This window comes from Orcinus orca, chromosome 14 (genome assembly GCF_937001465.1).
Source record: "Orcinus orca chromosome 14, mOrcOrc1.1, whole genome shotgun sequence".
NCBI lineage: Eukaryota > Metazoa > Chordata > Mammalia > Artiodactyla > Delphinidae > Orcinus > Orcinus orca.
The window spans coordinates 43,575,854-43,592,072 of NC_064572.1; the positions used below are offsets into that span (position 1 = coordinate 43,575,854).

Here is a 16,219-nt window from a genome sequence, read left to right on the forward strand (position 1 = left end):
TTTCTCTGCAAGGACTTTTTATTTCATGTCCCCATTGCATGTTTCCTTTAATTTATTCGTTCATGCACTCCCCATTTTGTTCCACAGAGAATACAAGACAACAACGTGCTGTATGTCTTTTCCTTTTGTTCTGTGAGGGCATCCTGTGTGCTAATCTACTGATGCTTCGCCTTGGAATCCCTTGGATGGAAGAGCCTGTCTTACTCCTAGATCACGATGACTGGGAAGTAGGCATTCAATCAGTATTGGTCTGGGTAAGCTAATGACTAGGACTATCTTCTATACCGTTTCTATCCTCTGAAATCCAGTATTCACTGCCTTCAGAATCTGGCATAAGGAAACTGCATACAGCACTATGAAATTACTGTAGTAATGTGAGCATGTGCTCTGACACCAGATACCTAAAGTAGAATCCTGGCTTCACACTAGTTGCCTCACCTACAGCAAGTTGCCTAAACTCTTTATGGCTCTGTTTTCTCAGAAGGGTTTAGAGGGAGAAGGTGATTCTGATATAGAAATAGAACTATGAGGGGGATGGTTTTTCTACAAGCTTCCCAAGATGATTCTGATATGGCCCGTCCATTTGTTACCAGCTGCCTTGGAGAACTAAATACCAAATCCTCCACCGGGAGCAGCGACAAATGGGAGACAGCGTGCAGCAAAGAATGAGGTAGGTCATGCTCCAGGGTGTTAAGAAGGGAACTGGGAAGGTACCAGGAGACTGCTGATGGAGCCCAGAAAGGGAGGAGGAAGTGGAGGAGGGACAGACCATGCTGCCAAAGTGGTTATCATGCCCCCGCCCTCCCTAAAACCCTTCAAGGACTCAATACCTAGCAGTGATGCCCCAAGTTTGTTGCACTGAACACTAGTTCTGTATTGAATTAGTAGCAATATTCTTGGAGAGCTTACTCTATGCCAGGCACTTAAGTGCTTTGACTGTATGAGCTCACAGTTTTTACAACAACTTTATGAGGTAAGAACTGTTACTCTCCCCTCCTATTATATGATCAAACTGAGGCACAGAGATGCTGAGTAACTTGCTCAGGGCTACACAGCCAACAATGCAGTGGGGCTAGGATTTGAATCTGGGTAGTCTGCCTCCGTTTTCACTCTAACCACTGTGTTCTACTGCCTGAGAAATCATATGTGAATAAAGCGTTTTGTGTTCAAATAAATTTGGGGCTGCTAACTAAACGTAAGCATGTTCATCATTTTTCAGGACTTCTCAAAGAGTTCGGTATGCATTTCCATAAACCTACCTCAACTGTGTCCCCGTCCTCCATCTTCCTATCTCCTCTCTCCGAAGCCAACCCCTCCACTTTCCTTATCTTTTTTCAGACTTGCCTCTCCTCATTATTGCCTTCTTTTCTTCCTCACCAGTCTCTCCCTCTCTGCTGGATCATTCTTGGCAGCATACAAGCATGCTCTAGTAATCCCCTTCTTTAAAAGCTCTCCCTTGCCCCCTCCACTTTACCACCCTATTTCTCTGCTCCCATTCACATCGGCACTTCTGGAAAGACTGGTCTGGGCACAGTGTCTTCCCTTCACCTCTCATTCAGTCTTCAGTCCATTACTGTCTAGCTTCTGGCCTGTCAACACTACTCCACTTGGCCTGGACCACACCAGTAGTTCCCTGACTAAATTCCCTGCTGCTACTCCCTCCTGCCCCCAAATTCATCCACTGTCCACCAGGGGCCAAAGGAGTCTTGTTGAATGCAAGCCAATTCATGTCTGTTTATTTAAAGCACTTGAATGCCTTCCTATATCCCTTCAAATAAAAATAGCTCTACCATGGGAGACAGGGCCCTACACGGTCTGGCCCCTGCCTGATTCTAGCCCTGTCCATCTCCCACCATGCCAGCAAGGATGCTGGCACTCATGTAACTTTTATAGCTCTTCTCCTTCTGTCTGCGGCTGTCTGGTTGCATGACTGCCCCTTCCTGTCCTTCAGTCTCAGTTCTGTCACAAAGGGACAGTGTCTCATGTGAGACAGCTCCCAGCTAAGTAGATATGACAGTTACTCCACCACCGCTGCTGCCACGTCTTGCTGTCCCTTTGTGATGGAACTATGTAGGATACTGGGAGAACTCTCCAGGGGGCTGGGGCCCTGCATCAAAAGGAGGGGGATATTGTTACTGACACCATTTATTGCCCACAGATCACGGAGCCTGGTTATGTGGACTCCATTCTGAAGCCCGTTTACTGTGTGGAGTGAACACAGTTCATGCCTGGTCTGTTATTCCACCAGCCAGGTAAAACAAAGAATATCTCTCCCTCTGTTTTTCTGTCTCTGCCTCTCTTTCATACACACACATCCCTAAAACTGTATTCTAACTTCTTAAAAAAGGGACATTTGCCAGTCTTTTAAAATAAGCCAACTCCCTTTTTTTCAGTATGAGACTTAAAATTTCCAGTTTTTCTTTAGAGTCGAACACAAATTTTAAAACACTTTTGAAGTAATTTGGGAGCAGAATCCTAGATTTTCAATTTTCCACTGTTGCATGGTTGATTCATCCATAATTTGACAATTTTTAGTAAGTTGCCTTTACTGAGAGCATTCATGTAGGTTTTCAAAAAATTGATTCCCTGTCTTTTCACATTTATAATTCATTGGTTTACTTATTATTTTAAAATTTAAGGATTTATTGTTATTAACCCCTTAATTTCTAAACTCTGATTACAGAATTTAGTGACAGGCTTCAAGAGGTCTCTGAAAGCTGAATTTTTAGTATATGTGGTTATTTTTCTTCAGAGGGTCCATAGGCTTCATCAGATTCTCAAATGTATTTTTTTAATTGAAGTACAATGTTATTTTAATTACTGCTGTACAGCAAAGTCAGTTGTGTGTGTGTATATATATATATATATACACACACACACACACACACATACACATTCTTTTTTTATATTCTTTCCCATTATGGTTTATCATAGGATATTGAATATAATTCCCTGTGCTAGACAGTAGGACCTTGTTGTTTATCCATTCTGTATGTAATAGTTTGCATCTGCTAATCCCAAACTCCCACTCCATCCCTCCCCCAACCCCCTCCCCCTCAGCAACCACCACTCTGTTCTCTATGTCTGTGATTCTGTTTCTGTTTCATAGACAGGTTCATTTGTGTCATATTTTAGATTCCATATGTGATATCATACATTTGTCTTTCTCTTTCTGACTTACTTCACTTAGCATGATAATCTCTAGTTGCATCGGCTTACCAAATATTAAATGATGTCATTACAATAGGTACAACTTGAATCCACAGGTTTGGGGACAGGTTCTGTAAATGCAACTCAACTGGGGAGAATGAAGCAGATGAGTACAGGGTACTGGGCCAGAGCCCCCCAGTCTCAGTGCTCAGCGTGCTTTACAGGCAGAAGTCAGTACATTTTACAGATAGAATGGAGGGTGCTGTTAAATGGAAATTGGAGGGCAGAATGTCAGTAGACGTTCATTGCCAACTAACTTTCAGAGAAAAATCACATTTGCAGGTCTTAGTTTTGCCAGCAGGTGGCAGATGCGGCTCATGAGCTGGTTTGGGGCAAGGACTTGGCCAGAAGCTGAGCTTTGCCACTATTAATGGCTAAGAGAAGACAGCCTCCCTTTCATCATGTGAAACCCCTTTGGTCTTTTCTGCTCTTTTGATAGCCTGGCAGCATTTTCTCTCTAGGTCAAAGTCGGCAGAATTTCAGGGCTGTGGTGAGGGAACTCAGGACCATAAAATACACTGGGGTTCCCACCAATCTCCTCCTAGCCTCAGTTTCTCCTCTGAATGGGGAGCATGCAGCTAATTCCTTTGTTACTGAGTTGTTGTGAGGAATCAGTCACTTCGTATTATTTTCTTTCTCCTTGAACAGAGGAAGGCAATATTTCACCTTCTGGGAAAGCTAGTCACCCAGCATCCAGTGCTGTGATGGCACTGGTCCTGGGAGCAGATGCAGGTAGTGCTCTCCACTCGTCCCACCCCTCAGAGCTCTGCAAGAGAACTCGGACTGCTGATGCTGCTGAAGGCCCTCGGCAGCCACTTGTCCTCTTGGCTGGTGAGGCCAAAAGTGACCCAGCAGCAGACCAGTCATTGGCCTGCCTCACCACTGTTAGAGTTACTAGTTGGCCTGGGCCTGTAGGCTTGCACCTTAGAGTGCAGAGCCAGCACTTCTGGGAGCACTGAGACCCTGGCATTTAGAGGATTGCTATCACATGATAGTTTATACCTGACTCGAGGTAGGTGGGTGGTTGGGCCTGAATGACTTCTCCAGAGACGATAGTCGGAAATTGGGGCACTCTGTTGACCCCACTCTGCTCAAAACCACTGCAGTTTACGGCTGGGGGTAGTGAGGGGTGATAGGTAAGGACACCGTGAGCAGGAGCAAGTGATGCTGGTGCTAGCACTGCCTGTGCCCCAGAGGCCAGTCCTCTCTGCTTAGAGGTGGCTTCTTTGGTGCCCCTGAAGGCCCATCCTGTGGAGCTCTGGCCCAGGCCTGGGCTGTGTGTGGCAGCAGCCACGGAAAGGTTTTCTTGAAGGATTTACCCCCGTGGAGCCTTGAAGTCTGAGGATGAACTGGAGGACGAAGGTAAACAGGCAGGGAAGGGAGAGGGGTTAGCACCAGCTCGAGGGGAATTTGCAAGGGAGATGGGCACTGTCTGAGGCGTCTGTACCTGGAGGACAGAGAACAGGCACTACCTATCACCTTGGCTCACCTTTCCTTTAGAGGCACACCTTGTCACCCTGCACACTCCCGGGGTGCAGAAGCAGGGAGTGCAGCACCCTTGCTGAGCTCTGACTCACAGGCTCTGGCTTTGGAGCAGAGCTAGAGTCAAGGGAAGGAAAGCAGGTTACAGGGGAAGGCCTGAGAGGAATTCCAGGACAGACACAAGCTGCAGAGGCCCAGGTGGCTCAGAGAGGGAGCAAGCAGTGAGGTAAGCCATCCTGCCCAGAGCACAGAAGATGGAGCTGAGAGCACAGACATGTGGCTAAGTCCAGCTTCAATGACCATGGCAACAGCTCCTCTGGGACCTTTGCACCCCACTTCTGAAGGCCCCACGCCATTCCACCCATGGGACACCTTGAGGACTCCCAACCCTGCGAGAAACAGGAGAGGTCAGTTGGTACCCTCACTTTGCATGCCCATGAAGGAGTCAGGCATCCAGGCATCATGCTTTCAGGGCAGATTTAATAAAGAATGCAAAAAGGTCCTGGTGAGCTACTCAGATCCCAGGTGCCACCTGTTTTGGCAGCTACGGGACTGTCCCCCCTGACACCTGCCATACCCTACTCAGTCAGAGCAGCATCCAGCTCCAGAGCAGGGCTCGGGCTCCCGACAGGGGGTGTCAGGACTGCTCTCTCCAGCTGGCACCAGACCTCCTGGCACCACTGAGGCCCAGGGCCAAGCTGCAGAGGCTCTGGTTCCTCCCGAGGCAAGCTGAGCAGCAGCACAGAACTCTCCCCACTCCTTTACTTTGGTGCTCTGGCACCTTTTGCCCCAGCAGTCAGGCTTCCCAGGGTTGAAAAAAACTCCTCCATTTCCTTCTGCAGCAGCTGGTTCCTCTTCTCTGCGTCCTCCCGTGCCCGCTCCGAGTTCCTCAGCTTTATTTCCAGCATTGTGTACTTTTTCTTTTCCTGGTCTAGTTGTTCTTCTAGCTGTAACATTCGTTTCCTCAGGTCGGCACTACCTTCTTCGAGTCTTAAAATTCAAGAAGAAAGACATCATTTTAGACTTGGGCCTGCTGGGTTTGCCAAGAAAACTCCATTGTCAGCAGACACTTGATGGGGCGAAGGAGCTGGTAAGGCCTGGGACCAGGGGAAGGATGTGTGCGGGCTCAGACCCGGTGCTGGGTGAGGCCGCACGGACTGCATCTCCTCACAAGACCCTGGGGCTTTCCCCCAAGCCACTTGGGCTTCATCCCCGAGACCCTCCCCCCTCAGCCTTTGGCACTAGAGGCCAGGGGCCTTCCTGAGTCCTCACTCAAATACGAAGACCACTTACTTACCCTCCCCTCCCAGCCAGCTGTCCTGCTGAGGGATGGACTGCCATCTGGCAGAGAATAGGACTGAGCCCTGCACCGAGAGGGAAGCAGGAAACTGTCCTCATGTTTGCTCTTCTACGAGACCCCTTGAGCTTCAGGCAGAGACAGCAGCAACTCACAGGAAACCCCATTCAGGTTGTCACTTCATCTTCCGTTCCCTCTCGGCCTTCACACCCGAGCCCAAATGTCTCAGCCTCTGGGAAGCTTCTCTTGATCCTCCCCAGCATATAACCCACATTAGTGCTCCTTTTTGCTACCACAGAGCTGCACCTCAGGCCTCTGTAGAGGTTAACACATCTATCTTTTCAACCAGACGACCCACTCCTGTGAGACATGAGGGACTTGCTGCGCCTGGCTCCTAGGAACTGACCTGACTACAAGACACATGACTGTGGGCAGGACTCAAACTTCACTGAGCCCTGGTGTCTCACCCTGAAAATGCAGGGGACGGCCTTCCACCTATGCACTGTAGCTACGATGGACCAAGGAGACCACGTGTGCACAGCATACCACCTGGCACATGGTGTACCTGAAGCAAATATCCATTCCCTGCCCCATCCAGGATGAGGCCTGGGCCTTCACCCTCAACCACTGAACACAGAGCATGGAGAAGGGCTAAAGTCTGGAAGAAGAGAAGGATGCCCACTTTCACTACTTCGATATAGTACTGCAAGTCCTAGACACAGCAATCAGCCAAGGAAAAGAAATAAAAGGTATTCAAATTGGTAGAGAGGAGGTAAAGTTATTATTTGCAGATGACATGATACTATATATAGAAAACCCTAGGGCCTCCCTAGTGGCGCAGTGGTTGAGAGTCCGCCTGCCGATGCAGAGGACACAGGTTCATGCCCCGGTCCGGGAAAATCCCACATGCCGCAGAGCGGCTGGGCCTGTGAGCCATGGCCGCTGAGCCTGCGTGTCCAGAGCCTGTGCTCCGCAACGGGAGAGGCCACAACAGTGAGAGGCTCGCGTACTGCAAAAAGAAAAAAAAAAAAAAAACCCTAAAGACTCCACACAAAAACTACTAGAACTGATAAACGAATTCAGCAAGGTAGCAGGATACAAGATTAACATATAGAAATTGGTTGCATTTCTTTATACTAACAATGAAACAAACAATCCCCTTTAAAATTGCATCCAAAAAAACAAAACAAAAAACCTTACGAATAAATCTCACCAAGGCGGTGAAAGACTTATATGCTGAGAACTACAAAACATTAATAATAAAGGAAATTGAAGGTGATTCAAAGAAATGGAAGGATATCCCATGCTCTTGGATTGGAAGAATATTGTTAAAATGGTCATACTACCCAAAGCAATCTACAGATTTGATGCAATCCCTGTCAAATTACCCATGACATTTTTCACAGAACTAGAACAAATAATCCTAAAATTTATATGGAACTGTGAAAGGCCCAGAATTGCCAAAGCAATCCTGAGGAAAAAAAACAAAGCAGGAGGCATAGCACTCCCAGACTTAAGGCAATATTACAAAGCTAGAGTAATCAAAATAGCATGGTATTGGCACAAAAACAGACATATGAATCAATGGAACAGAATAAAGAGCCCGGAAGTAAACCCACACACCTATGGTCAAATAACCCTCGACAGAGGAGGCAAGAATATACGATGGGGAAAAGACAGTTTCTTTAGCAAGTGGTGTTGGGAAAGTTGGACAGCCTCATGCAAATCAGTGAAGTTAGAACACACTCTCACACTATACACAAAAATAAACTCAAAATGGATTAAAGACCTAAGACGTGACACCATAAATAAAACTCCTAGAAGAGAACATAGGCAAAACGTTCTCTGACATAAGTCATGACAATGTTTTCTTAGGTCAGTCTCCCAGGCAACAGAAATAAAAGCAAAAATAAACAAATGCGACCTAATCAAACTTATAAGCTTTTGCACAGCAAAGGGAACCACAAACAAAACGGAAAGACAACCTATGGAATGGGAGAAAATACTTGCAAATGATGAGACCGACAAGGGCTTAATTTCCAAAACAGCTCATACAATTCAGTAACAACAAAGCAAACAACCCAGTTGAAAAATGGGCAGAAGACCTAAATAGACATTTCTCCAAAGACGACATACAGATGGCCAATAGGCACATGAAAAGATAATCATCACTAATTCTTAGAAATGCAAATCAAAAGTACAATGAGGTAGCACCTCACACTGGTCAGAATGGCCATCACTAAAAAGTCTAAAAATAACATGTTGAAGAGGGTGTGGAGAAAAGGGAACCCTCTAACACTGTTGGTGGGAATGTTAAGTTGGTGCAGCCACCATGGAGAACAGTATGGAGGTTCCTCAAAAAACTAAAAATAGAGTTGCCATATGATCCAGCAATCCCACTCCTGGGCATATAGCCAGACAAAACTCTAATTCAAAAAGATACATGTACCCCTATGTTCATAGCAGCACTATTTACAATAGCCAAGACATGGAAACAACCTAAATGTCCATCAACAGATGAATGAATAAAGAAGATGTGGTACATACATACAATGGAATATTACTCAGCCATAAAAAAGAATGAAATCATGCTATTTGCAGCAATATGGATGGACCTAGAGATTATCATACTAAGTGAAGCAAATCAGAGAAAGAAAAATATCATATGATATCACTTATATGTGGAATCTAAAATATGACACAAATGAACTTATCTATGAAACAGACTCATAGACAGAGAACGGACTTGTGGTTGCCAAGGGGGAGGGGTGGCAGTGGGGAGAGGGATGGATTCGGAGTTCAGGATTAGCAGATGCAAACTATTATATATATAGGATGGGTAGACAACGAGGTTCTATTGTATAGCACAGGGAACTATAGTCAATATCCTGGGATAAACCATAATGGAAAATAATATGAAAAAGAATATATGTATAACTGAATCACTTTGCTGTACAGAAGAGATTAGCACAATGTTGTAAACTAACTATACTTCAATTAAAAAAAAAAAAGCATGGAGAAGGGAGAAAGCCTTCCTTCACCCCATCCTCCCATCTGGAGAGCACAGTGCATAATGTCAGAAGACCCTCCCCAAGGCAGGGGCAGCAGGCCCCCCATGAGCCCCCTTCACTGCTTCTCCTCCCGTCCAGGGCCCTCCTTTGCCAGGTCCTCCCTGCCCCTTGGTGCTCCTGAGCACAGCCTCCACACCACTCCTTGAGGGACCTTGTCCAGCCTCAGACTTGAAGCACTTAGAGCACTCAGTGTGCTGACAACCCTCAATCTTTATCTCCCTCAAGTCCACTCAGAAACTTAATAAGTATCTCCAGCCTAACAGACCCACAGCTGAGCTCCTGCCCTCTTTCCCCAAGTCACGCTCCTATAGCCCCAGTCTCCCCGGCTCAGTGACCACCTTCTTCCAGATACTCGGCCAAAACAAAAATGGTGTGTCTCAAGTCAGTTCTTTTTCTCACCACCACACCTGATCACCTGGAAAAACCCAAACACATTCAGAATCTGGCTGCTTCTCCCACCTTGTCTGCTGCCCCGTAGGTCCGTGCCAGCCACAGGTCTGACCTGGATGGCCATGGCCTCCTAACTGGTCTTTGTCTGCCTCGTCAAGCGCTCCTGAGCACAGCAGTCAGTGCACCTCATCAAAGTGACCCAAGTCCTCCAGGTCTTCCAGCAGCTTCACATCTCACTGGCAATAAAGTCAAAGCATCACTCCTGCCAAAACGCCTTGCCGCCTGCCCCACCCCGACTCCGCCACGCTTTCAGAGCTTGCCCACACTCTGCCAGTACACAGTGGGGCAGGAACTCGAACCCATAGCCTGCCAGGCAACAATACTGCATTTCCCCTGAGAACCCCAGCCTCCAAGGTGAAAGATCTAGAAGCTCAAGTCAGCTCCACGAACAGCCGAGAAAGTGAGATGTTGATTCTGACCCCCTCTGAGGCTGCCCTCAGACAGTGTCTGCCGAGTAACCCTTCCTGTACACTCTGAGCTCATCTTCAGCAGTAATCACCTTCCGGTGAATCTGCAGGGAGCTCCTGGTATTTATTACCTCTGCCTGGTAAATTCCAACCCAGTGCTTACATTGTGGGTTTTCTCCACAATTTTAAACTCCGGAGTTTTACTCACACTGTGTCCTTTCTCCTCCTTGCTCAGCTCAGTCCTATCGGTCCTTCAAGTCCTGGCTCTGACATTGCCTGCTGTGACTTCCCCCATGGAGGGGCTGCTGCCCTCACGGCCCCTTTCCTGCCATCTTCCTGCCGTGAACACAGAGACTGCACACACCTGACACTCCCCAGGTGCCCAGGAGACAGCTGCCAGCAGAACAAGAGGGTCAAATGCTACCATTCAAGCTCCCTGTGGGAATCCCAGGCTCAGAAATAGAAGCATGAATCCCTTCCACCTCCACTGTCTGATGGAAAGAGGAAGCACTCAGAACTCAATGAAGCCCCCTGCTAGTGGGTGGGACATGGGTTCATAGGTCTGATGCGTGCAAGGCCTTGGGCAAAAGGAGCTAAGGGGTCTGAGATACTGATGGAAGCACCGCTCACTGTCCAGGGTAGGCTTTGCTGGTGATTTTAATTGGGGAACTCGGCCTCAGAGCTGGAAAATGCCCTCTGCACAGGGAGGCTGGAACCAGGGCCCATCAGTGAACAAGCCTGCAAGCCTTAAAGGGTGGCACGAAGGACTTCCCTGGTGGCACAGTGATTAAGAATCCGCCTGCTAATGGAGGGGACACGGGTTCGAGCCCTGGTCTGGGAAGATCCCACATGCCGCGGAGCAACTAATCCCATGTGCCACAACTACTGGGCCTGCGCTCTAGAGCCGGCGAAGCCACAACTACTGAAGCCTGTGCACCTAGAGCCTGTGCTCCGCAACAAAAGAAGCCACCACAATGAGAAGCCTGCGGACCACAATGAAGAGTAGCCCCTGCTCACGGCAACTAGAGAAAGCCTGTGGGTAGCATCGAAGACCCAACACAGACAAAAATAAATAAATAAATTTATATATTTTTAAAAAAGGTGGCACGAGGTGTCCTCTGTGACCCAGCGGAAGGGAGGGCTTGGCTCGACAAGGCCAGCTCCCTCCTCAGAGAAAATCGGATTTCGATCCAGAAGAAGTCCTCACTCTACATCAGGTCCAACCATGGGCAGTCAACCAGGCTGGCCTGGGGCCTGCAGTGCACGCGTGCCCTGCCCCAGTCCCAGTGCTACAGGACATACCTTGGGGGCCTGCCTCCTCCCTGACTGCGAGCCCCAGAGGGACCACCACTCTGAGCCTCTCCATCAAAGGCCTCTGACAGCATGCCAGCCCCTCAGCTCCTGAGCTTTCGCAGACATAGGATCCCCACCCCTCCACTCCCAGCCCTGTCCTGTGGGCATTGTCCCAGAAAGGTGGCTCCTGGGCGCTGGCTGCTCTGAGCCCTGCCTCCAGGAGACTTTCTTTCAGAGCCAGAGGCTGACTGCCCGGACCGGTGCCCAGTGAGCTGGCTGGCTGCAAGGGCCCTGCCCGGCCCAGGGAGCGCCCACCTCACACTCACCCAGCAGCTGCAGCCCTTTACCTTTTCACACTTGTCTCATACTCAGTCCTCTGCCGGCACAGCTCTGCCCGGAGCTCCGTGACCAGGCCCTGGAGAGCCTCAGTACGGTGGGCGAGGTCCTGGGTGGGGCTGCCTGGGTCACTGGGCTCACTGCTGCTGATGCAGGCACCCACCCTGTCCAGGCCGTGGTCCAGGTCTGGGGATCTGCACTCCTCGCTGCTGCTGGGGACAGGGGAGGGCTCCAGGGCCCCCTCAGTGTGGAGGGAGCTGCAGGCAGAAGAGTCACTGGCCCTGCACGCTGTGCAGCTGCTGACCGAGCCCCTGGCTGAGGCCTCGCAGGAGGAGGCCCCAGACCATGGCATGCTGGCCACGCTGGGCGTGCTGGGAAAGGGGCTGGGCAGGGGCACGTTGTCATAGGTGGAGAGTCTCTGCTCGGAGCCTGAGTCCTTGAACCGGTCTCCCGATGAGGCCCGGCGGTGGCCTCGCAGGGAGGACAGCCCATTCATGAGCCAGTTCCCTCCGGAGATGATGGGCACCTCCAGGGATGAGGTGCCCACCTTCGGGCTCCCCGACCGGGACCCTGACTGCCGGAAGGAAGACCTCCAGTTGGGCAGAGTCTGCACCTTCTTCCCAGGGGTGGCAGCAGGGCTGCTTCGGCTACCCAGGCCTGTGGGAGAGGTTCTAGAGAATGCCGCCACGGCAGCCCCATCCAGAGAAGAGGCCCTGTGCGAGGGCAGGCCAGGGGCACTGGGGCTGCCGGGCTCTGCCTGGCTGTCCCTGGTGACCTCCTCGGAGCCCCATCCCACGGTGCATGGTGGGCTCCCACGTGGGGAGGCTGGCGCTTCCGTGGTCCTCGAAGTGAAGAGCTGGCTGTGTCTGCGGATCAGGACGGTCATCAGGTGCTGGACCAGAGAAGTGCCTGCCAGGAAGAAGGAACAAGAAGAGCCTGGCTGTGAATACCTCCAGTTCAGGCTCTCCAGACCAGTCCGGGGAAGCTGCAGCTCGAACCCAGGGTGCCCAGCCCTGATAGTAGCCCCAAACCAGGCTACTCCTCAAGTGAGGACTCAACGAGAGCTTGCCACGTGCCGCCCCAAAGGAAAGGACGGCCACCACCCCCTCCAAATCCAGGCAGGGACATAAGGACCATACCCAAGAACCCCCCTCCTCCAGTGTGGGCCCTGGAGCACAGAGCAGCACTGTCCCTTCGCACCCACTCCACCCGGCTGGCGGGGGGACGAGCAGGCACAAGGCCTGTTAAGGCTGCGGGCTGAGCCAAGGGCAGGCTGGGACTGGAAGCCAGGACCTGGATGGCAGGGCCCTCTCGGCTGCCCCATATGCTGCCCACAGTGGCCGTGCCTGACCGTCCATACTCTGGGAGGCACAGGGCTCTGGGACACAGAGTAGAGATGTCTTACAGGTGCGTGTAGGCACACATACACAACCCCGTGCACACAGATGTACACGGCTGCCCCCCAACGTGAACAGCCCCCCACACATGCACACAATCCCTCTTCTCCAGGCCACAGCCCCTGAGATGCAGCCTGTGGCATCTGTGGGGACTCGGTTCCTGAGGCTGTGGGGTGGGGGGAGGGGTCAGTGAGAAAGGGAGGCGGTGCAGAGGGACCATGGTATCGATCCTGCTGCCTCGTTCCCTTCTCTTGTCCTCAACCAAATACCAGAGACTGGGGAGGCTTCTGCGTGATGAGGAGGGTGAAGTACTTGGGTGGACCCTCCCACTAGAAGTAACTGAGAATCGTGGGGAAAACTAAGTAAACAATCTTTAGTCCAGAAAAGTAGGTGAGGCAGAAGCTCAGCAAGTCAGTGGGGTGAGCATCTGCCCTCAGACGTTTGCACAACCTGGTAGGCGGGAGCTCTGGGGAGACCTGCCCGTCAGGCCAAGGGCGTGCCAAGCGAGAGCATCAACCCCAATGGTCACGCCCTCGGCTGGGGGCGGCGAGGGACAGCTCCACAGCCCACCCTGCCCCTCCCCTAGGTCACGCTCGACAGGAATGGCCCCTCTGCCCTCAGCCTGCCTGGCGCCGGGGGCAGTGGGCTCCAGCTGGCGTCGGGTGGGTCCTGTGTGAGTCTCCGCCAGCATCTGCGCTTAGCCGGGACTGGCTGCGGGTTTCCTGCCTGTGAGCGGCTAGGCTCTCACACTCACCCCGCCAGCACAGTCTTCCATGGGGTCTCCAAGCAGGGCTCTCATTTCCATGCCAGCCTGCACCTGTGCCCTTTGAAAAGTCGGGCTGACAGAGTCACCTTGCCTCTCCTGGCCTGTCTCCTCATCCGTAAACTGGGGGCAGTAACCACAGCGCGGGCTGCTTGTGAAGATTAAAATACGGTGGTAGAAGTAAGTACTTAGCAGAGGCCGGGGCATGTTAAAAGCAGCTGCTGTTGCTGCTATTTTTTTTAATCATTATTAGTCTTCATTATAGAACGGAATATTCCTAGGGTTTGCAAAAGCTCTGACATCCAGAAGAAGCCTGTGACAATTACTTAATCGAAAATTACTTTAGTAAAGCAAAAACATCTGTGTGTGTTCAAGGGCAAGTGCGCTGACCTTTTCCACACCCGCCCCCCAGCCTCTCTCACCATTCTAACTGCATCTTATGACCCCATCCACAGGGCAAAGCTCCTTTTCCTCTTAGAGCTGACCCCATGGGGGAGGAGGCGCTGGAGGAGGTGGTGAGGAGGTCCAGAGAGGCTGCTGCCTAATCCCCAGGGATGGAGCCCCCCTTCCTGCCGGCCTGGCGTTGAGGATGCTGAGGACTTGCCCAGGATCAAGGTGAGCCCAGAGCACCACGCACGCCCCCACCATTACCTTCCATGATGGTCACTGGGTCTTCTATCTGTGGCCGAAGTATATTAGGTCCAAAAACGGTTGCCAGGTTCTGGACGCTCATCTTGTTGACATCTGAGTGGGACTGAACTTCATCCAGAAACCTGCAATGTAAGGAAGAGACAGTTGGCAGAGAAGCAAATCCTGATGCCAGATCTACTGGGAGCTGCCTGGCCCCCATGCTCAGCTGCACCCACATTTCCACAGCTGCTAAGCACAGCCAGCTGCCCTGCCAGGCTTGGAAAAAGGCAGAGCTTCCCCTAAGATCTGAGAGGGCCGTCAGAAGCAAAGGCCACTGGGACAAGGGCCTGTCATGGAAGGACACATAATTCTCCCACCTGCAGTGGGGCCAGATGCCCAGGAAGGCCCAGATCCCCCCAGACACGGGGCTGGGTGAAGGCCACCCTGCATGTCCTCGCTTGGCACCCTAAGCCTAGGTCGTGGTCAGGAGGCAGACCATGGGGAGGGGATGGTGAGAGGCACACAGAGGAGGCAGAAGGAACAAAGGCTGTATCCTTTTCCTTCAGGAATGATGTGCTCAGGACTGTAAGCTCTATGAGTGCAGTGACTGACTGTGTTCTTCTATATTCCCCATTGGCTTGACAGACATGTGAGTGGATGCATGACCCAGGCCCCCCGACCCCCCTGAAGGGCAGGGAGCCAGAGCACAGGGGAGGGAAGCCCCACCCCTAGTCACTTACTTGCAGATATATCTGAGCAGGTTGTAATTGACCAGGGGAAGGCTGCTCACTTGTTTAGCCAACTCCAGAGTTCCCTTGGGATTGAGAGAGAAAAACAGCATTTCAAAGACCAGAAAGGAGGCCCCAGTCCTTCTCTTACTAGAGGGAGTAGGGGGTGAGAATCTGAGTCCAGACCTCCATCCACAGCCCATGGGCCTGGCCCCAGGTGACCAGAGGGCACCACCACTTCCACTTCCCTGGCTTGTGACCTCTGGGGGGAAGCAGATTTACTTTTGAGAAGCCATTGTGAGGGATGTGCCTCTGCAGGGCCACAGAGGAATGTCAGGGCCAGCTCACTGATCAAGGTACAGATATTTGCCAGATAAAGACCCCTCATCTCCCACACGGCCAGAGGGAGGGCAAACAGTCCTTCCCCAGCCGGAGCCCACCAGGGCTGCAGGCGGGCACTACGGGGGGGGGGGGGGTGCTGTCCTGGGAGCAGTCTCGAATTCTTTTGGGAGGCGGCGGGATAGAAACAGATGAAAGGTCTGGTTGTTTCTGAACCCCACGGCCGGCCTGGGCAGCCTGAGTTGGTTGTGGGAGCAGGTGATGGAGCAGCAGTGCCTACTGGGTGGTGGCCCAGCCTGAGCTCCCTGTGCTCAGGGGCACGGCTGGGACACGGCCTGCTTCAGGAAGTACCTGCCCCTCCAGGAGACAGAGGGCCGCACACAGGGAGGGGATGCTCCAGGCACCTCGCCCCAGCGTGCCCTCCACACACAGTGGGATGTTCCGGCCCTCCCCAGATTAGGAGGTCTAGGCCTGTCCCCCACAGAGCATGCTGCTCCAGGGCACCACCCCCGACACACACAGAGCAGGCGGCAGGATCTGTGTGCCACGAAGAGTCACAGAAAGTCCTGTCTCCACATACCCGCCACCAACTAGCAGGCCCACCCCCCCAGGATGGGTCCCCATGAGCCACTAACCTCCCCCTCGTCCTTGGTGAGCAGCTGGGCGCAGCTAAGGAAGTCCTCATACCTGGCGAAGGGGACCACAGGCTCGGGGAGCTCCCGCAGGTAGAGCTTCAGCAGGGAGGCCACCGTGTGCACATCTGTTGTGCTGCAGGCAGAGGGATAAGTGTGAGGCCTGGGCGCCAGGGAACCACAG

General features: G+C 51.7%; 1 protein-coding gene and 1 long non-coding RNA gene across 7 annotated transcripts in view; one reads left to right on the plus strand and one right to left on the minus strand.

Moving 5' to 3' along the window:
• Positions 1-304: 304 nt before the first annotated feature.
• On the plus strand, positions 305-11,233 carry LOC125961059 (uncharacterized). The gene is made up of 3 exons (XR_007471373.1): positions 305-670; positions 2,159-5,782; positions 6,339-11,233. It is a non-coding gene; the product is annotated as an uncharacterized LOC125961059 (long non-coding RNA).
• ARHGAP22 (Rho GTPase activating protein 22) overlaps positions 5,153-16,219 on the minus strand; it is a 237,923-nt gene continuing 226,856 nt past the window's right edge. For 5 of the 6 annotated variants that reach the window (XM_049697151.1, XM_049697153.1, XM_049697154.1 and 2 more), the window contains 5 exons: positions 16,039-16,171; positions 15,077-15,150; positions 14,358-14,479; positions 11,558-12,455; positions 5,153-5,682 (listed from right to left, as the gene is read on the minus strand). In XM_049697151.1, the coding sequence (XP_049553108.1) occupies positions 5,454-5,682; positions 11,558-12,455; positions 14,358-14,479; positions 15,077-15,150; positions 16,039-16,171 (1,456 nt within the window). In that variant the 3' untranslated portion in view covers positions 5,153-5,453. Of the gene's footprint in view, positions 5,683-11,557; positions 12,456-14,357; positions 14,480-15,076; positions 15,151-16,038; positions 16,172-16,219 lie in introns of those variants that run through there. The other variant, XM_049697155.1, reaches the window with a different exon arrangement.